The following is a 21885-nucleotide window of genomic DNA, read 5'->3' on the forward strand; positions in this document are numbered from 1 at the left end:
GAGTTTCAGAATAATATTCTTGTGAAAAATAGGATAAAATAACAAATGAGGTAAAAGAGTATTGTGGAAATAGAGCAAACTTCAAGGTGAGCATTGTGACAATGGCATAGCTGCAACAAAGATCACTACTAAATTCGAAGAAGGACTGAGGAGGTTATGGGCACCTAAGTATTAATTTTTTGAAAAGGGCAGGAGTTAAAGATGAAGTTTGCAGAGAGACAGCAAATTCAGATTATGGCAGCTTGCCCCTTAGCCTGTGCCTTTGGAAGAAGACCTTCTTGAAGATGCTGATTTAATGACTAGACCTTACATCTTCATATTTGGTAACACCACATGAATCATTCTGCCTCTGCTTCTAACAGGCTGACATGCTACTGTGTGTTTGAGACTGGTCAGTGATCTCTCAAACATTTCCTGTTGTTTCTTTGTGGAAGTGTTTTGGTTCTGGTTTTGGTGGGGTTTTGTTAGGCTTTTTTCCTGCTTCATGGGGAAGAAGGAGGAAGAGATGGATGAAGCAGCAAATGCTACCAGATCTTACACATTCTTTTAAACAAATATGCAAAAATAAATACTGTGCAATAAAAGTTTCCAAATCTGTCAGTTTAAACATCTACTTTAATTTTTTCCATCTTTCTCTTTTGTAAAGCAGGTGAAAAAGTGTAGTGTTTTCCCATTCACAGTGGTCTGAGGCTTTTACCACTTGCCCATATGGAGCTGCCCCAAACTAAACACTGTAGCAGAATTGACCAGAAGAGGGCAATTAAATTAAAAAAAAAAATTTCTAAAGCTTCAAATCTTATTTTAATTTCAGTTTGGAATTAGTAAGTGCTGTTTCATTCACTTTTGTGAAAACACAGATCTGAGTATCTAGCCTTGATTCAGAGATGTGAGGTCTGGGTACATCTAATTCTGACTGTGCACATAGGGAGGAACTGATATAGAATGAGCTTTCCAGCAATCCACTCTCCTGTCCTCTTCCCAGTAGTCCCAGGTCTCTTTCCTACATCCTATCTGTGTCCTAAATACCTAATTAAAGCAAATGAGAGATTTTCTTCCCATTTCTGGCCTAAAAATATATCAAAATCTACTTGAAATATTCAGATGAAATTTCAGCTGTTAAAAATATTCCAATTGATTCTCCTCCATGGAAGCATGTGCCAATAGATAAGACATGCCTTCAGGTGTTACAATCTGGAGTGCTTTTTATATATATATATATATATATATATATATATATATATATACCCACATAATAAGTAAGTATGAATGGTGGATGAGGGGGTTCTGCGATAATGGCAAATAAGTTTTGTAGTTGATGCGACTGCTAGACCTCACTGCATTTTTGAAAATTAAAGACCTGAACAAAGATTATTTAATAAAAAGGAATCTCACCATTCCATCACCAGACTTGGAGCAGGATTAAGCTGTTTAGGCTAAGCACATAACAAAACGTTTTTTGAGGAATGCCTTTTACTCCAGCAGAATCTGTAGTTCAAGGAAAAGCATTGTCTATTCAACGTCAATTATATCAGTTCAGGTGCTGTATTTGAGAATTATATGAAATGTTATGATAGGTAGATAGCGCCCCATAATGTACTCTTTGTCATATTCAGTGTTTTGTTTCTTGATATGCTGTATTAATATTGACATTTCTGTGTCTACATTTTGCATTATGCAATAGAGCAAAATGAAGAGGTTTCTCTGTAAGAATTATAAAAGATTAAGGTATCTGCAAAATAATATTTTGAACACTACCTAAAATTCTAGCTATGTATTGCCAGTTTATTCTTTCAATTAAAATTCCCAAGGTGTCAGTATGGGTCTTCTATAAAATTTCATAATGAAACACCATCTCTTACTCAATTAATGTATTGATACTACTAAGCACTGAAACAGTAATTTGTTCAAGGCTGACTTTCAAAAGCCTTAACTTAAAATGAACCCCGTTGAGATTTTTAGTTACTTCAGTGCACTTCATGGGTAAATGTTTTAACTTGACACTTTTATGCTTTTCTTACAGATTATGACTCAGATGCTATGAGCAGCTCTTATGAATCCTATGATGAAGAGGAAGAGGATGGAAAGGGGAAGAAAATGAGACATCAGTGGCCTTCCGAAGAGGCCTCTATGGATCTGGTGAAGGATGCCAAAATCTGTGCCTTCCTCCTTAGAAAGAAACGATTTGGGCAATGGACCAAACTACTGTGTGTTATCAAAGAAAACAAACTACTGGTAATTTTTATTTTTATCTAGCTATATTTTCTTTGTATCTATTAGGTGATGTATTTATTTTTACAGGAATCTAGTTTTTGGAATATTTTCTGCAAACAGCAGCCAAGTCTACAGTAACCTTACCAAAAAATTTGGTCATAATTTGCCTCAGAAACAGAGAAGCACTGAAAGTGTATCATTTAGCCACTTAGAACTTTGATTTTTATTGCACTTAAACACAAGCAGTTCCCTAATATTGGAAAGAAAGTCTGGCCTATTATCTTCTAACATATTTCATTTGGGAAAAAAAAATGCTGAAACTGTAAATCCAATCTTTCATTCCCTGTGGATAAAAAATCTCATAGGGAGCTTTGTGTATGGACTGTTGGATCAGACCGCTGGAGAGAACAGTCCCTTGTTAGACTGAGAATTCGCTTGGCAGTATATGCCGTGGTAATGTATACACTTTAAACTAAACCTTTGCCATCTGTTCTGCAGTAATTACAGATGCAGTATTCACATGATGCACAGCTGCATTATAGAAAGGAAAGAAACAAGTGGATATATTTGTTCCTTAAGTAAATCTGTTCCGTTTCTTTCTGATTGGAGGCACCAGTAAAAGATTCCATATGTTAGTAAATTATCTGCTCATAGATGCCTTTTTATTTTCTGAAAAGAGAGCATAATTGAGGGAAACACTTATTTCTGTGTCATTATAAGCAAACTCATGCTTACAGTAATAAATACGCTGGGGTCTTAGGCACTCTGTGCCTTCCTTTCTGGTGCCTCCCACAGTTGTAACTAATTGTGGAACTAGTAATTACTGCAATATTCCAAATGTTAAAAGCTGATTAACAGGTGATACAACATTTTCTGTAGAACCTCGTTATTCTACACTAGTACAGTGTAGCTTAGGTATGTTCACTTTACAAGTACATTTGTGCTTATGGCGGCATAGGAAATGGCAGGATATGAAATAGAGATGAGGTTTCTGAAAATATAGTTGGAATGAATTTTCTAGTTTTCAGTGGTTACTGAGGATTTAATTTTTGTATCCTCCTCTATTTAAATGTTGAAAAGAATGTTGATTGTGATTCAGTTTTTATTATATTTTTATAATGCCATTATCCTTAGTCCACATTTTTATCACTGTGTATCAGGATCATATCAGGTTTCAGGACTGTCTGATAATAGCTTGTACAAAAGAAAGAAAGAATGAGGGAAAGAAACAGATTTTTCTCTGAAGTCACACAATATTTCTTCTACATTTATGTTTGTTGTTCTGTATAAAAATGTTGTTTTTTCTATTTTCATTTCCTTTAGCCTCATGTGTGGTCTGAAAAGCTTTTTTTTTTTTTTTTTTTTTTCTTATACGGATTGTCTTTCAGTAAATCAGTAAAGGGGATTAAGAAAATAAAAATCACAATAGGAGTCTAACGACCAAGTTACACAAGATTGGTTTATTGTTTGAAGGAAGACTTAGACATTTAACTTATGAGATATGCAAGTAAAACAAATATATGTTCTTAGGTATTAGTAATTGCTTGTGTTATAAATTCAGCTGTCATCATAAAATCAAAATATTTTAATTAGAATTAGACGTTAGAAATAAGTTTTTAGTAGGAGATCGTTTTTCACTTAATGTCCTTTAATATCTAAATACTTCAGGTTTAGTTAATGTATAATTATAAATAAAATAGTTAAATTAATATAAAGGGAATTATATGCTGTTTATTGCTTCTTAAAGTGACTAATGTTGTATGTTTTAACGATTTCATAGTTTGAAAACTTAATTTTTTTTTAATGTTACAAACTTGAAATCTGTGACCAAGCTAGGGAAACTTTGAAATAATAGGCTTTGAAAAGGGAAGGAGGATTATGAGTCATTTGCACAGGCCGTTTTTTCAGGGTGCCTGTATTTGCTCAACCTAAGTTATAGTGTTTATAACATTCTTTTAACAGCTACTGTCTTCCTGACAGTTGCATTGTGACATTAACACTGCTGCAGACATGCAAAAGTTCTTGTGCTTGTTGCTGTCACATTTATACTCAGCTATTCTATGTATGCATATACTAATTAGTCTTCTTTATTAGCAGACACATTCTTTATTATCAGATATCTCTTAATCCTTCATTCTTATTTGTATGAGCGAAAGCCCAATTTACATAAGTAAATAAATAACTGGGCATTCATATACACAGTTAAACGTTCTGTAGTCTGGCACTCTAACAGCTATAGGAACCTTAGCTGCACTGATGTGTTGGAAGGTGAGAGTAGGGAAGGGGTCTACAGGACAAGTGATGTAATGTAGAACCCTTCATCTTTAGATCACCAATTCAAACATAGAGCAGGTCATCAGTGATGCAGCATGAAATGTCTGTTCTCTGACAGCATTTACTAATGAGGGGAAAAAACGTCACTTAAGTCATATCTTTCTAGCCAGGAGTTTACAAAGAAAACTAACAGGGAGATTTATAAAGTTTTGTGCAGTGGCTATTAGACTGTGTTAGGTGAAAAAGTGGGACTTTACCCCCTTTCCACACTGTGACAATTTTTTTTTACTTATCTCAAGAAAGAGAACAGCTGAGTAAAGTGTGTGCCAATGTCTTTGCAAGTGCAGCATGTAGGCACTGATGTAGATTTGCCTCGATATGCTGGGCTGTTGCTGGAGGGCAGGGTAAACATCTGGGCTTTAAAGTCATTAACTGTACAAGTTTATTCTGCTGTTACATGTGAACAGATATCCTAAATCACCCTCTTCCTACCTCATCAAGGTCAAGGTTGAGTCATAAGGATAACACGGAGAAGCTTAATGCTTTCCATATGTTGTACCTGTCCTGCAATAAAAGACGTCTATTAATGTCAGTCTGGAAGTAATTTTGCTTTACAGAGGGAATTAGAAGGAGATAAGCAAAGCTGGTGTTGGCTGAACAATGTGGTATGTGGTAAAGGAGTGCATGAAAAATATTAAAAATTAAAAAGTAGCATATCTATATAGTAACAGCTTTCCCCCAAGGTTCAGAAAGGTGATATCTAACTTTTGAACTTTTCTTACATTTATTTAGTGTTACAAAAGTTCCAAGGACCAGCAGCCGCAGATGGAGCTGCTCCTGAATGACTGCAGTATCACATACATTCCCAAAGACAGCAAAAAGAAGAAACATGAGCTGAAAATCTCTCACCAAGGAGCAGATGCCCTTGTTCTGGCAGTGCAGAGCAAAGAGCAGGCAGAACAGTGGCTAAAGGTAAGGGGGGATTTCTGCCCAAGAGCTTTTCCACCCACTAACTGCTTCCATTGCCTGCTCAGTTGCTGTTAAAAACTGAGATACAGACAGAAACTTTCAGGCAAATCCAGAGCACTTAAATCCCATCTAATTTGGGACTGCAGGAATACAGATTTAATGTTCAGGCCTCAAAGCAACTTCTTGGGCAACCAGAAGCTGAGTATTTCACAGCTCCTGCTGCTGCTGGATATGGTTTTCACTGAAAATTAAACAGTAATCTGGCACTGAGAGAGGAGGTGGCAAATTCCCTTCCGTCTTCTTCTCCGGCTTATTCTCAGAAAGTGTTGGTGGTTAGGGCACACTGGTAGTGAGCTGAAGGTTCAAATTACCTAAGGTGGAGGGGGCTGACAGCCAGGTTGCTTTTTGGAATGGCCTATGCTGTAGGCATATGGCTACCACTGTAGTTTACTGCCTTAGGCTACCCTTCAAAAACTGGGCATACCAACACCACAGTCACCTTTTTAAAAAGGAGCCCCAAGGAGATACCTGTTTGAATTGTCTGGATGGAGAAAAATCCTTCAGCTTCCTGAAGTCAATTCAAGTTTGCTAATCCTGGTTGAGCATCTGTTATGACTTGTTCTGGGAATACAGACTTCTGAGAAATAGGATTTTGTCACAGAGTCATAGAATGAATCATGGAATGCTTTCGGTTGGAAGGGACCTTAAAGATAATCTAGTTCCAACCCCCTGCCGTGGGCAGGGACACCTTCCACTAGCCCAGGTTGCCCAAAGCCCCGTCCAACCTGGCCTTGAACCCTACCAGGGAGGGGGCAGCCACAGTTTCTCTGGGCAGCCTGTGCCACTGTCTCACCACCCTCACAGTTTAAAACTGTTACCCCTCATCCTATTACTACCCTCCCTGATCTAGATTTCCTCTCTGACTTTCTTTTAGGCCCCCTTTAAGTACTGGAAGGCCACTATAAGGTCTCCCCAGAGCCTTCTCCAAGCTGAACAACCCTAACTCTCTCAGCCTGTCCTTATAGGAGAGGTGCTCCAGTGCCCTGATGAACTTCATGGCCCTCCTCCAGACGTGTTCCAACAGGCCTGTGTCTTTCTTATGTTGGGGGCCCCAGTGCTGGGCACAGCACTGCAGGTGGGGTCTCAGGAGAGTGGAGTAGAGGGCAATAATCCCCTCCCTCGACCTGTTGGCCACACTTCTCTTGATGCAACCCAGGATACCATTGGCTTTCTGGGCTGTGAGCACACATTGCTGGCTCATAGTCAGTTTTCCATCTACTAATAACCCCAAGTCCTTCTCCACAGGGCTGCTCTCAATCCACTCATTGCCCAGCCTGTATTTGTGCTTGGGATTGCCTTGGCTCATGTGCAGGACTTTGCACTTGGCCTTGTTGAACTTCATGAGGTTTGCATGGGCCCACCTCTCAAGCCTGTCAAGGTGTCTCTGGATGGCATATCCCTTCCCTCCAGTGCGTTGACCGCACCACACAGCTTGGTGTTGTTGGCAAAATTGCTGAGGGTGCACTCAATCCCACTGTCCATGCTGCTAAAAACCATGTTAAACAACACTGGTTCCTATACAGACCCCTGAAGAACGTCACTTGTCACTGCTATCCCCTTGGATATTGAGCTGCTGACTCTTTGAGTGCGACCATCCAGCCAATTCCATATCCACCGAGTGATCCATCCATCAAATCCATGTCTCTCCAATTTAGAGAAAAGGATGTCGTGTGGGACAGTGTCAGATGCTTTCCACAAGTCCAAATAGATGACATCCGTTGCTCTTCCCTTATCCACCAGCACTGTAACCTCATCATAGAAGGCCACCAATTTTGTCAGACATGATTTGCCCTTAGTTAAGCCATGTTGGCTGTCACCCATCACCTCCTTATTTTCCATGTGCTCTAGCATAGTTTCCAGGAGGGTCTGCTCTGTGACCTTGCCAGGCACAGAGGTGACACTGACTGGCCTGCAGTTCTCCAGGTCTTCCTTTTTTTCTTTCTTAAAAATCATCTTCCACTCCGTTGTGTTCATTTTGCAAATGTGGAAAATCCCAATACAAGGACTGCAGTTTTAGATCCTAGCCAGATTACTAGTATTTATGTTGGACTTTGCTAGTTTGAAATGGGGAGGTCAGTGAAGTAGTGTGGGAAACTATCACTACAGTTTCAGTAGCTTGTTTTAAGACCTTGAAATGCAGCCTTTTAAATGCATGTAAAAGTCTGAATGCCTAAGACTCATCAGGCACTCTCCATGCTGTGCTGTGATCTAACCTTATATGGTGGTACTTTCGTATTTTTCCCAATACTATCAAATTAAACATGTAGGAATGTCCTGATGGCAGATAGCTTTTCTGCAGAAGAAGGAGACATAAATTGCAGCTTAAGAGATACGTGTTCTGCTGTGGCCTGATTTACTAAATGGAAAATTAATCTGTAATTTCCTATTTTGCAATATTTGAATATACCTTTTGGGGGGTTGCAGTTTGTGTGTGTGTGTGTGTTTGGTTTTGACTGGGAGTTTGTATCTGTGGTTAGCAAATACACTCTCTGTGGTCTTTTTATAAAAACTAATCACAGCTATGTATTTGTTAGGCTTCTTCTAACATCAGTATCTTGTTTTAAGTCTCAAAATCTAACGCCATCTAAGTGTCCCACTAACTCACCTAGACTTTCGGAAACAGTGGTTGGAATGAAAAGAAATTCAGAAGTCATATTCTTTCCCAAGGGAATTCCACTCTCATTAGATCATAGTAACTGCACCATTATTTCCTGTTTTGTTCTAAACTTGGGTTTGGTAATGCTGAATTCATTGGCATTTATCAGACTTTCTTTCATAAAAATGAAAGAAAGCATTTTTAATTTTTTTTTTTTTTTTTTTTAATTGTACATCAAGCATTAGCCACACAGGCAGACAAAGCAGTGCTAGACTTTTCCATATCCCAGATGCACTCCTGCTACTTCAAAAAAACAAATAAATTATTTTGTACAGTTGCATGTTAACAAAGTTGTGTGTGCCTAGAGTGTATGGCGGGACAGTATGTTATCTGCAAAGCACTTGGAGTCAGTCTGACAGCACTTTGTTTAGTTCCTTCATGCTGCAAAGCTCTCTATTAATAAAAGATCTTTCAAGTACATGGCAGCGCTACTGTACGCTCAGCTTCCAAGTCCTTAGCACGGCTGCAGCACTCTGTTCTGTTTAGTACAGATTGCCTATCCAACAGTAATCAAAAATGGCCTGTGCAGCCCTTAAAACAGCTCCAGTGTTTTCAAGGAACATAGCTTTTTGAGGAAAAAACCACTGGGTTTTGTATTTTTAAATGTAGCAAAATGTAAGGGATTTTTTCTTATTATGAAAATAATTAATTTTTTGCTCATTCAAGCCTTACTTAAAAAGAGCTTCTGAAAATCATGTGTAGGAATGCTTTGTGTAAGGAGTTCCTATACTGAGAAAGAGATCACTGCTTGGGAGAATTGGTTTGAGCTGTCCTTCCCTGTCACTCAGAGGGCCAGGGTCCTCTCCAGCACTCTGTCATCTACATGTGATTTCTGTAGTTAATAAATGAACAGATTCAGAGACTGACAATGACAGTCCTCTGCAACCACATTTTAAAATCATAAGATTCCTTGTTTGTCAAAGGTACTGTACCAATATGTGCCAGTGGAGACAGGTTATCACTCCGGAACAATGGGTTCTCATGAATTTATATATGAGTCAAATTGAAGCTTTACTCTTGAGCCTGAAAAGCTCAGAATGGCTTTGGAGGCCAGATTTTACCATGAAAGGTAAACCAGATGATGTTTTTTTCAAGTGAGATATAATCAGCATATAATACATTTACTTAAGCAAATCACTTTAAAATATCTATTGGAAGACAAGTGCAAAATAAATGCTGAATATTTTAGACCTTTTTTTGTAAAGATGACACCAAAAAAACTCCAGCTGATAAACCTAGTGCATATTGAAGTCTAGACTGGAAACCACAAAGGGAGTTTCAGTTTTACCAGCTAACAAATGCTTGATGAAAAAAAGATAGCTGATGTCATCAAAGAGCTTGTCAGGATACCAGCAGTAGGGAGGTGACAGTCCCCCTGTGCTCTGCACTGGTGAGGCCACACCTGGAGTATTGTGTCCAGTATCTCTCAATACGAGAGAGATATCGAGGTGCTGGACTGAGTGCAGAGGAGGGCTACGGAGCTGGTGAGGGGCCTGGAGAACAGATGTTGTGAGGAGCGACTGAAAGAGCTGGGACTGTTCAGTTTGAGGAAGAGAAGGCTGAGGGGAGACCTCATCACTCTCTACAACTACCTGAAAGGATAGGTGGAGAGGTTGGTGCTGGTCTTTTCTCACAGGTGATTAGTGACAGAACAAGGGGGAACAGCTTTAAACTCTGACAGGGGAGGTTCAAACTGGACATTAGGAAAAAAATTTTCACAGAAAGAGTGGTCAGGCAGTGGAATAGGCTGCCCAGGGAGATGGTGGAGTCACCATCCCTGGATGTGTTTAAGGGCCGTTTAGATGAGATTTTGGAGGATATGGTGTAGGGGAGAACTTTGTAGAATAGGGCTGATGGTTGGACTCAATGATCACAAGGGTCTTTTCCATCGTGAATGATTCTGTGATTCTATGATTTCAGAGCAAGGGGCGTAACTGGTATAAATTCAGGCTAGAGTTGAGATCATACCAGTAATATGGTGGGCAATGTAAAGTGGTGGAATTTTCCAGACTTGCGTCCTAAAATGTTCCCACAAAAATGTACATGAAAAAATGTGTGCAGTTACACACTGACCCCAAAATGAGCTTTTTCCATGCGCGCTTGAGTATATGTGCATCTGTGTATGCTTTTGTGCATTTGTGGTCAAGTAAGGTCTTAAATCTGCCTGTTTGTTTCAGCACATCCAACAGACTGGTGAAACTATACTTACTTGTCAGCATCCCTGGGTAATGCTACATTAAAAACAAAAAGACTACTTAGAACATGGTATTACAAGAAGATGCTTGTTTAGTGGCTTCATTCATACAGATGAATGTGTCCTGTGTGCAGGACCTTCAGACTAGGCCACAGAAAGCTCCTCTTAATATTAAAAATACATGGATGCCAAAGAAATTAAGTTCTGAAGTAGCTTCTTGTAGAAGACTTGTAGAAGAAGGAAATGGTCATGGTGTCTGGTCCCAAGGCCTTCCCCTTAGCATTGCTTCCTGCAAAAATGTATTTCTGATTTATCATGCCAGAGAGATAATCTGTCATTTTGGAGTACTGGCCTTGATTCTTATTTTTCCCTGATGTTAGGCACCCTTTGTTAACTTTTCTTCATTTTATGGTGTGCAGCCATTTTGCAGCAATCTCTTCAGCTGAGGGCTTGTAATTGAGCAGTGAATCTTTCAGGCATGTTTCTGCATCTGTCATTTTAACAATGTTCAGTCAGTTCTGAACTTGTTGCAATGAGGGATTTTTTTTTTTCTGAAGAGAGAAGAAAACCAAGACTGTGACTGTATCAGGTCATCCAAAGACCCTGCAACATTCCTCATAAGGCTGTTATTCCAGTTGTCTTAATGAGCTTCCATCTCTGTTAACTGCACGTTGTCTCCCATAAAAGTCTTTGAAAACATTGTTTTTCTCACTGCCCTGAGCCTAGTGAGGGGAGTCAAGTAACTTCTGGGCTCCAGACTTACTGTGGACTAAGTTCTACTGAAAAATAAACTACTGACAGAGTTCTTCTTTTACCAGTTTAAATCAGCACAAAACCGTGCTTCTAATTGTAAACACTGTGTGGCTGGTTTTACTTTCTATGGGAATTTCCAGCTAGAGCTCTCAAAACACTTCATACATTACTTTCTTGTCTTAAGTAATGTTCCCCAAAGAGGTTATTATCTCCATTTTGTAGCTGAGTAGAGTCAAGTGCTGAATGATCATGCCTTAAAACTGAGTAGAAAAAGTGTGTTTGGGGATACATACTCAGTACAAGTGATTTCCATACAGCATTTATTAGTTTATAAGTAACTTCAGGAACATACTGTGTCCCAAGATAGTTGGCTGGGTTCTTTCTCCACTGCACTTCATCACCAACAGTGAAGGCTTCACAAACTAAATTAAACCTCCCAGGACTTACACCTCTGTTGTCTCAAAGAGATGGTTTCAGATACCCTGGTTCAAATCACAGCAAGATCATTGTGTTTGCATAAGAGCTATTTAGGGACTAACCTGGAGATGCGATGGACAGAGCATGTGTCAGAGCTTTCATGAGCCTGCAGGGCTGCTGCCAGCGTGCTTTGACAAAGCCAGAGGACCCCAGCTTGGCTGTGAACCAGTGTGTGACGGGCACCATGGAAAACAATATGTTACTTAAAAAAACAGATGCATATGTAAATTAAAAAAAAACAAACCTGACACACCAATGAATACAGAACCACAAACATGCTATTTACTTTTTTTTATCAGAGCTAAGTTTTCTTTAGGTTCCCAGCTAAAATGACAAATGCAAGCTGTAGCAGATCTCAGCAGGACCCAGGAGGGCCAACCACTTGGTCCCCTGCTTTTACAACTAGATAGTCTTCCTCCTCTCTCCTACTTGCAGCTTTGGATGGAAAATTTTTTAAATCATACCTAACTCAGATTTATGGCTTAAAGTGTGGTCTGCATCTCTGCACCGCCTGGGCTCGCCTTGCGTAGGGTGCCTGTCCCCTTGCGGCAGCAGTGCCCCCAGCTGCCCTGCCCAGCCACCCAGCTCCTCCTTCTGGGCTCTGCCCGATCCAGTGGCCATATATGGCAATAGACTTCACGGTATTAATGCAGGAGAAGAAATGATACATGGGTTGTCTTGGTTGAATATGTCAGCAAAGTATTTTTAAGGGGATATACAGACATTAAAGATAGGCTTGCTGTCTGCTAGTCTTGCTAGAATCTCATCCTCCCTTTCCTCAGACAAATGGCAATAAGGCAGAAAGATTAATCTTTGCAGGCTGGGGGATGCTTGAGAATGTTGTGTTCCAGTAGAGAAGGTGAAGGGGGTCTCTTTTTGAGACTTAAAGCACGAGCTATGATGAGAATAATGGCTGCTTTTCCTCTAATTTGTCTAATTAAACTCCTTGGGTCATTTCTTCGCTGCAAAATGCTAAGAGAGTTCTGGTGCTCTCTTCAGGAGGAGGAGTTTGACACTAACATACGTAATGTGTAAGGATCCAAAAGAGAGAGAAAATGAGAATTTAGTCATGCCAAAATGACAGAGTCCCAGAAAGTCAGTACTCCTCCAGCACTGAAAAAGGAGTGTTTCGGGAATGAGAAGTACTAAGTTAGGTCTGGAGCCAAACCCTTTTCCCTCTGCTGTGTTGTGTTGTGCATAAGCAGATTTCAGCTTTACCCTATTCCTGTCTTCAGAGTTAAGCAGCAGAGATAGGGGATACGGCCTATCCCATTTCTAGAAAATCCTGTATTTACAAAACATTTGGTTAGATGGGGATGCGGGGATGGAGTGGCTGGATGGATTTCTAGCCCAGTTACATACGGAAGTGAAGCAAATGTGCAGTCAGGCTGTCCGCTTTCTCCCTAATCACTTCTGGAATCCATCATGTTAAGTGTGAGTTTCTCCTGTGAGTTCCATGAAAACTCGACACACATGCTGTAAAAACACCCCTGTGGTAAGCACGGTCTGTAGCCTGAACTCATCCCACAGTACCCACCAGGAGAGAGCTCCTCAAGCGCAGAATGACTTTCAGTCTTATTTCCTTATCAGGTCCCAAAGAGATCAACCACTAGGAGCTATTTACAAGTTTAGTACTTCTACTCATAATTTGTGGTGTTTCTGTGTGGTAGGGTCTTGCTGGTTAAGCTGCTGACTTTCTGATTTTACTTCATAGCCTGTGCCTTTTATCTGAAGCCTCGATCTTTGAAGGTAGCGGGAAAAATCTAATTTGATTCTTCTGACTTTGAATGTAGAAAGAATAAATGTCAGGCAAGTATTTTGCCTCAAGTCCTGGTGTGTCATTTAAAATAAAATATAAGAGTTTGTAGGTTGAGTGCAGGTATGAAGGTTTTCTAGTAAATGTTAGTGCTTGTGTAGTAAGATAGTTTTAAGGAGAGAAATATTCCAGAGACACCACGTGGCAGAAATTCCACTGGCTTCAGCCATCATTGTCAAGGGCTTGGGGCAGGGAACCTTTCCATCTTTCTACCTGCAAATATTTCCCCTCTATTCCTCATGTCACTACACTCAGTACAATACACTGGTATATATCCTCATCCAGCTGGGGATTCAGGACCTTCCTATACCAAGAAAGAATAATAAGAAAGAGTAATATAGTTCAGGCTGCACAAGCTTTTTCCAGGTCTGCATTTGAAAGAGGAAGTTCTGAAGTCTGTTAATTGTAACATTGTAATGGTAATTGTGGTATTTAAAATTCTTGCAATGGAATAGTAGAAGATTATTTTAAATGTATGTAGTTTTGTGGGCTATACAAAGAAATGAGAGGTCTTCATTTTTCTGATTACATTTACTCGTATATTTTAAATATTTGAATACATAGTCTGTTTAGGATCTCAGTTTGATTTTCCTGGCAGATCACCCTGTGTGTATACGTAATGCACAAAGGCATTTGTGGTGAGAAAAAGAGAATGATTTCCTTTTTCTAATGTGTGAGAAAATTTAAACTATTAATGAAGTATGCACCATTACAAAGTATTCTCAGTACAGCCTACCAGGTTATGCCATTTTATTAAAAATAACACATTTGGGGATTCCTTTTATTTGCTTTCTAGTTTTGGAGCCATTGAGATATATTTATTTAGTTTCACTCATTTCATTGCAACAGATAAAAGTTTGCTGACTTCCTTTCTCCACTCTCTGACAAATATTTTTAAACAAAAATAGATCTTTTGTTTTCATATGACTCCAGGAGATGGAACCTAGAAAAAATTGACAAGAACTCTGAGTCTTGTGATTGAAATTATGGAAGTTGGCAACATGGGTGGAATGTTTTATCCTTAAAATTTTGAGTTAAAGCTATAAGCATGTGAAAACCACATTTCTAATGGCAGCTGTCTGCAAACGTAATTATAGAGAGTGCATCCAGGCAACCATTATATATTAAAGGCATTTCATCCTGGTGAGCTGTAGAAATACGAGTTTTATGCTGTGCATCGAACACAATTACATTGCACATAGAAGGTGATGAGCAAGTCTTTGCCAGTGAGCCACTTGAACCTAAATGAAGTGTTGGATCCTTGAATATGCATTTACTTCAGCAGATCTTGCCACAAACTTCCATTTGATAGTGTGTAATTTTTTTAATCAAAATTTAATTATAACCTAATTAAACACTTTAAATTCTCCTTAAATATGTGAGCTATGATAAGAACCGGATTTACTTGAGTGCATGACTTTGCACATAGTATTCAGTTAGTTCTGCCAAATCATTTCCCCCTGTTCTGTCTGTAACTCCCATTACTATCTGCCTTTGCCAAAATTAACTAACTGTGTGGTGGGAGCAGATGCTGAAAACATGAGCTATTGAATCAGGGTCATGCAGGAGACAGAAATTAATGTTCCCAGAAACCGTACAGTCACATTTCTCTAGGAAGAAAACAGCAGTGTATTTACACCATACTGAGGACCAGCAAGTGAAAATAAAACAACACACCTAAAAAAAATTCTTATGATTTTGGGGAATTTAGGGCTACATTTAACTTTGAAGTGCAAATGGTCTGCAACAGATACATCTAAATTTTCTGTTACAAAGGAGGCCAAGTGCCATGAAATATTGTTCTTATGTTTCTGGGACAAGATACAGGGAAGTTCAGACAGTCAGGAAAAGATGCTAAAGTGTTTCAAGATACTAGCTCGGAAATAAAAGTGTAGGTTCATTTCCTAGCTCTGTTTATTTGTTTTTTGTTTTTTTGTTTGTTTGTTTGTTTTTGTGTTTGTTTTTTTTTATATGACACTGAGTGATTTAATCTTTCTTTTGTTCCCGAGTTCTCCATCTGTAAAATGGGGCTGGTGCTCTTTCCTTATGGCATATAATGCATGTAATTTATGATGTGCTCATGAGTTGTAGCAGTAGGGTCTTTGTAAGCCCATAAACATTTGTTTTGTTTAGCTTCACCCTTAAAGGGAACTTTAGTGCTGTGAAAGGACTGTTTGGTGCCACCTTTAGCTCTTTAATAGTTTCCACATCAAAATTGTTCAGTTCAAAACTAAAAAGATGTTGTTTGTTGTTTTGCTTTTCCTCTCCTTGAAAGAAATCTGGATTTTGACAGTTAGCTAATTGCTGTTTTCCCTGGAACTAGGAATTCTCAGGCCAGATCCTCCTCTGCCAGCGGGGTATGCTATAAACAGTGTAAAGGGAGGAGCTGGATATGTAAACACATACATGTACATGTAAAGAGAAAAGTTTGCATGTCTAGTAGTAATGCTTCCAAGCAGAGCAGGATACCTTTCTTAGCTTGCTTGGCTCTGCCATCCTTGCTTGGCTGCATGGCTGTAATCGGTGGTGTAGAGTTCAGCACCCCTCAGCATGAGTCTGGATGGAGAGTTGGGACCTGTTCTTAACAGCACAAGCAATTTCAGACTGATGGTCTGGTCATACCAGGGCTGGTGGTAACTTCACAAGAGATAAAACATTGAATTATTTCCATGGGAATCCTCAAGTCTTTATTCATCAAGTATTTTAACATTTATATAATATCAGGTTTTTAAATTATCATTGATTACCATAGAATGGTTTAGATTGGAAGGGACCTTAAAGATCACCTAGTTCCACCCCCCCTGCCACGGGCAGGGACACCTTCCACTAGCCCAGGTTGCTCAAAGCCCCGTCCAACCTGACCTTGAGCACTGCCAGGGAGGGGGCAGCCACAGCTTCTCTGGAAAACCTGTGCCAGGGCCTCACCACCCTCACAGTAAAGACTTTATTCCTTATATCTAATCTAAATCTACCCTCTTACAGTTTAAAACTGCTACCTCTCATCGTATCACTACACTCCCTGATAAAGACACCATATCTGGCTTTCCTGTAGCCCCCTTTAGGTACTGGAAGGCCACTCTAAGGTCTCCCCAGAGCCTTCTCCAGGCTGAACAACCCCAACTTTCTCAGCCTGTCCTCATAAGGGAGGTGCTCCAGCCTCCTGATCATCTTCATGGCCCACTTAGGCAGGTCCCTGTCTGTCTTACGTGGGGGACCCCAACGATGGGCATAGCACCCTAGGTGGGGTCACAGCAGAGTAGAGGGGGACAGTTGCCTTCCTTGACCTGCTGGTTAGCTTCCTATGCTGCAGGTGCACATGGGTGGGTCCTTTTGAGCTTCTCATCACACATCACCCCCCCCCAGGTCATTCTCTGCAGGGTTGCTCTCAATCTACTTCGTGCCCAGCCTGTATTTGTGCTTGGGATTTCCTTGGCCCATGTGCAGGACCTTGCACTTGGCCTTGTTGAATTTCATGAGGTTTGCATGGGCCCACCTCTCAAGCCTGTCAAGGTGTCTCTGGATGGTACATCCCTCCAGCATGTGGACTGCACCACACAGCTTGGTGTTGGCAAAATTGCTGAGGGTGCACTCAATCCCACTGTCCATGCTGCTAAAAAACATGTTAAACATCACTGGTTCTCCTACAGACCCCTGAGGAACACCATCCATCACTGCTCTCCACTTGGACGTTGAGCCGCTGACTGCAACTCCTTGAGTGCGACCATCCAGCCAACTCCTTATCCACCGAGTGGTCCATCCATCAAATCCATGTCTCTCCAATTTAGAGACAAATTCTTCAAATTCTATCAAAATATCAGTGAATTCAAGGTTCTGGGTTTTTCTTCAACTTTTTAAAGGCAGACAATGCCATTCTTATTTCCCTCTAACACATTATGTGCAATTATAATACAAAAATGCCATGAAATACCCCTTACACAGTATTAACTGTAAGTTGATCAGCACTTAATTAGTTCTCCAATAGTATAAAAGCAGCTGGGTAGTGTATTATGCAAAACTCTTGTCCTTTGACTTGCGGGACCTTGGATTTGATCCCACTTTTTCATCATTATAATGAAATTAATTTGGTTGTGTCAGCTGAGTTCATACTGCAGAACTAGCACATGGAAATGAGCAGCGCTGTTCGTTTCTTTACTCAGGAGAGTCTTGGAGCTTTTCTTGTCTGGAAACTGAAACCTTCCACCTCTAGACATGATGTCTCCTCCAGGTCATACGTGAAATGACTTAGGGAGGCAGAGTGGAGAGACTGGTGTAGTGACAGCCTGCCTGACACCTGCCAGTCTAAAAAATGTCTGCATGATTCTCCTTCTCCACTCCCTTCCTATTCATATATAATTTCTCTGATTTGTATTTTATTAATAATTAACAAGTTTTGCATTGTCTCCTAAGGTTATCAAAGATGTTTGCAGCAACTGTACGGGAGCTGTAGACTCTGATGGGCCATTGTCTAATTCTCCAGTACACAAGACAGAGCTGGAAAAGGTAAAGTTATGAAAATGATGAATGTAGAATTCCTTATGATTACTTGTTAAAGAGGCACTGCTAGACGCTGGATGTAAATACTTGCTGACTTTTGCTACTGTTTCAGACTCTTAGTCCCTGTGTTGTTTTTGTTTGGCTGGTTATGTGCACACATCCTACAGAGTTAAGACTTCTGCTATGTCTATTAATTTGGACACAACCAACCATCAGACTGGCTCATATTCATTAGCAGCTTCTCTTTAGCCATTTACGAGGGTGTAGACTAAGGGGGTCTGATAAGTGTGCTGTGATGCAGAGTTGTTCTCTGTCAAGTGCAAAGAGCAAGCAGGGATGTACCAGTCAGGAAAGAATAGCTGAAGATTATACAAGTTTTAAGGGAAAGTCTTTTATTTTGGGGAATTTAGTTCTTGCAGAGCTCTCAGGGCATGCTGAAATCACTGTTTTAGCAGACCCTTTCAAGCATTCATGCCTCAGTAGAGAAACTTGTATATTCACATATGGTTGTCTCTTTTGCCTTGACTCAGCAGAGTCAAGAATTAGGAAGAATTAGAGAGCAAGAATTAGGAAAGAGAGCAGCTCTGCACTGAAATGACCAGTACATTACCAGTACCAATTTAAACGCCTGCTCTGTTAAGGCATCCATGTGAACAGACCCCTCTGTGGGCTCTACTTAGAAGTCCCACTGCAAAGGTTTTGTCATCAAATTCCTGATGGCAAGTTCTACCCCTGTGGTGGAAGGACACCACTGTCAATAGTGTCATGTTGCTTTGCACCTGGAAAGCCAAGAGAAAAGCATGTTCCATGACAGCTCAGACCTCCTGATTTCACAAGGGAAAAGCTGTTGTGTTTGCGTGCTTGCACACACTTGCACGGTATTAACAAAGCAACTGAAAGTGTCATATAACAGTTGTTTTCTAAAATGCATGCCATAAAAAAGTGTAGCAAAACTTCTCATTTGTTTTTGTGATAATCTGTGCATCTTCTTCATGGCTTCACAACTCATGAGTAATGTTACCAAAACTGTGCTGACATAAGCTCTGTACTGCTTCAGCCCATTTCTCATACACAACCCTTACGGAACAGAATAATCAACGCTAAAAATTTATTTCAAAAGTCTCTTCTTTTGCATGTATTGAAAGTGTTGAAGCACTTTGTGGGAATGCAGTATTTTCTGATACGTTGTAATTGTAAATGCATGTATGAAGCCTTATTTAAAGAAATAATTTAAAAATTATTCTTATCTGATCCATGTAATTGTTCACTGCTTAGCGGATTAATAAACAACAACATTTGGAGTCTAGAAATTATTTAAAAGTATATCATGTAATAAGAGGAATTGTGATTGCTTCACCATTTTGACTACACTTTCAAATACAGACTATTTTGTGATTTTCATGCTTTTCTAAAGCCTCTAAAACTGATTTTTCTACTATCAGTTCTACTATCAAGTGGATGAGAGCTTGAAATAATAATAACCATAACTTTTAAATTGACTCATGACACTTCATTTGGCAAAGGTGCCAACACTGTATGTCAACTAATCTCTTTGCCCCTGCAGAAGTTGTCATTTGAGAGGCCAAGCTCAGATGGGGAGGGTGCTGTGGAAAATGGCACCACCACCGTGTGCAATGGGAAAGAACAAGGTACGTCTTAGATGCTTAGTGTAAATAATATGTGCATATAGGGACTGATAGGTAGTGAAATACCTGGCTATTATCTTCAAAATAGGCAGTGAAATTTTTGAATATTTTTATTAGGATTCAATTTAACTGAATTATGTCAAGAGTAAATCCCAAAAATTTTGCAGAGAGAAGACATTTGATGTTGTTGTGTAGGAAAGATCACTGTAATTAGTATAAAGAAACAGAATATAGAAATTTTGACTTGGCCTTTTGTGTGTTCAAAAGTACAGTTTTTCAGAGCTTGGGCAGGCACTATAGGCAACTAACCGTTGTTTTTAGTAACTGTATAGTGGCAACATAAATAGTGGCTGTATAGCTTCTAGGCAAAAAAATCTATCACTGAATACTAGAAGAACCATGCATATTTTATATATATATATGTATGTATACATACACAAATATACACAGTTTATATATAGTATACTTATATTTATAAATTGTTACGTATGATTATTTATATTAACATACTAAAATGTATATAATCATGTAATATCAGTGGGTTTGTGAGTATATATGTATATAATTTTACATGTGCTACTTCGTAGCCATGTGTGTTTTATAGTCCTTATAATCTAACAAAGGCAAATCCCAAACCCAGAGGGAATTTTGCCTGAGTTATATCTAAAACTCTCAGCCCCTGTGCTCTTCCCTGTCCCATTCCCTCCTCTCCAGAGTGGGAGAAATTCTGTGACTTCGTTAACTTGCCATATAGCAATGGTATCATTTAGATAAGACATTTTTCTGCAGCTGTCAAGATGAAGGGTAATGTGAGCTGCAGTGAGCACAATGTCAATATTAGCCTTGGTGCCAGAACTGTCTCACCTTTTGACTCATTTCCTTTATCTTCTCCCTGGATCATTTTCCAGCACTTCCTGACTATACAGATTTCTGACATACACAACAGTATGGAACAAAATCAGGTTTTGTGGTTTCTAGAAGTTGTGGTATGTGGTTAGATTTCACCCTATAAAATCTACTAAACTTTCATAAAGTGCAGTCCTGTTTTAGTCTCTGAAACCTGCTGAAAAACACCTGTGACCCAAAAACTGTGTTGTCCATGATGTCCAAAAGTGCCTGGTGGCTCAGGTGCCCTGCAGGAGGAGGCATGCTGATGGCCCGTGTGCTGCTGGAAAACCAGCCCAGCTTAGATGTCTTGAGAGTAATCTAAAATACCAATTGCTTTTGAAAATTGTGACCTTCAATATGTAGTAATAAAAATAATAGGCATTAAGGACTGCAAGATCAAAATACCCCTAACATCATTTTAAGGGGTTCTGGATGAAGTTACACTATCTTTTAAACAATGGATAGGAAAAGCTTAGGGAGTATGTGGGAAGGGGGATTCCAGAGAATGGTCATCGCCAGCTGTCACCCACCAGCCAGCCTCCGTTGTGTGCTTAACCAGCTGCTCGTTTTGCTGTGAGGAAAGAAATGAGAGGAAAATACTTCTGTGGAAAAAAAATGACTAGCAGTCAGACGATCAGTATAATTTTTTAGACGCAAAAAGATTAAGTCGTGAAGGCCTTATTTCTGTTGCCTCGCAGTTCTGCAGGAGGACAGAACAACAGTATGAAGGAAAAACAGGACAGATAAGAAAAAACCCACTGAAAACATGAGCAAATGGGACAGGTGGCCTTCCTCCCTCAGACACGGGAGATTGTTGCTTGTTTAGAGAGCACAATATATGTTGTGAACACCCTTCCCTTAGGAAGAGAATTAGACCCTTGCTTGCACATGTGCATCTCTGTTTTGACGTTTGCTGGTAAACAGCTATCCACACCTGAAAAGCTGCCTTTCCCCCTCAGCGCTGCGTGCAGCAGGTGACAGATTTATACAGTGTTGGCTACAGATACAATTTCTAAATAATGTTCCATGAATCCTAACAATTAAACTAAATATGATAAATTATCCCACTGTGAGTCCCAAACTGTTTCTCTATTTTCCGTGCATTCTTCTTCCCAGTTCATCAGTTCATACAGTCATTTCTCATTTTGTCCTTTTTTCCTCAGTTTACGCAAGTCCGTAACCACTAAATGTTCCCTGTTGCTAAGGGAATTGATGCGTCAGGGATGAAGTTACAGCAGCTCAATCAGTAACTCTCCTAAATGTATTTTTCATCAAAATCATGTATCAGGGCAAGTTGATGGATATTTTTGCTGCCGTGTCAGTTAGCAGAGAGACCTGCTCTGCTGATGGAATGCAAATTAGGCCACCAAATGCAATTTCTGAAAGTTTATTTCATTCATTCTGTTTTGCAAATATAAAGTCTTTTTTTTTTTTTTTTTTTTTTTTT

At 39.7% G+C, this 21885-nt stretch overlaps 1 protein-coding gene across 3 annotated transcripts in view; it reads left to right on the forward strand.

The window, feature by feature from the left end:
* Positions 1-21885, forward strand: part of AFAP1 (actin filament associated protein 1) — a 123616-nt gene that overhangs the window by 73641 nt on the left and 28090 nt on the right. For all 3 annotated transcript variants that reach the window (XM_026847204.1, XM_026847205.1, XM_026847206.1), the window contains 4 exons: positions 2021-2232; positions 5278-5457; positions 17818-17910; positions 19469-19553. In XM_026847204.1, the coding sequence (XP_026703005.1) occupies positions 2021-2232; positions 5278-5457; positions 17818-17910; positions 19469-19553 (570 nt within the window). The remainder of the gene's footprint in view (positions 1-2020; positions 2233-5277; positions 5458-17817; positions 17911-19468; positions 19554-21885) is intronic.

This window comes from Athene cunicularia, assembly GCF_003259725.1.
Source record: "Athene cunicularia isolate RWA chromosome 4 unlocalized genomic scaffold, athCun1 chr4_part1, whole genome shotgun sequence".
Classification (NCBI taxonomy): domain Eukaryota; kingdom Metazoa; phylum Chordata; class Aves; order Strigiformes; family Strigidae; genus Athene; species Athene cunicularia.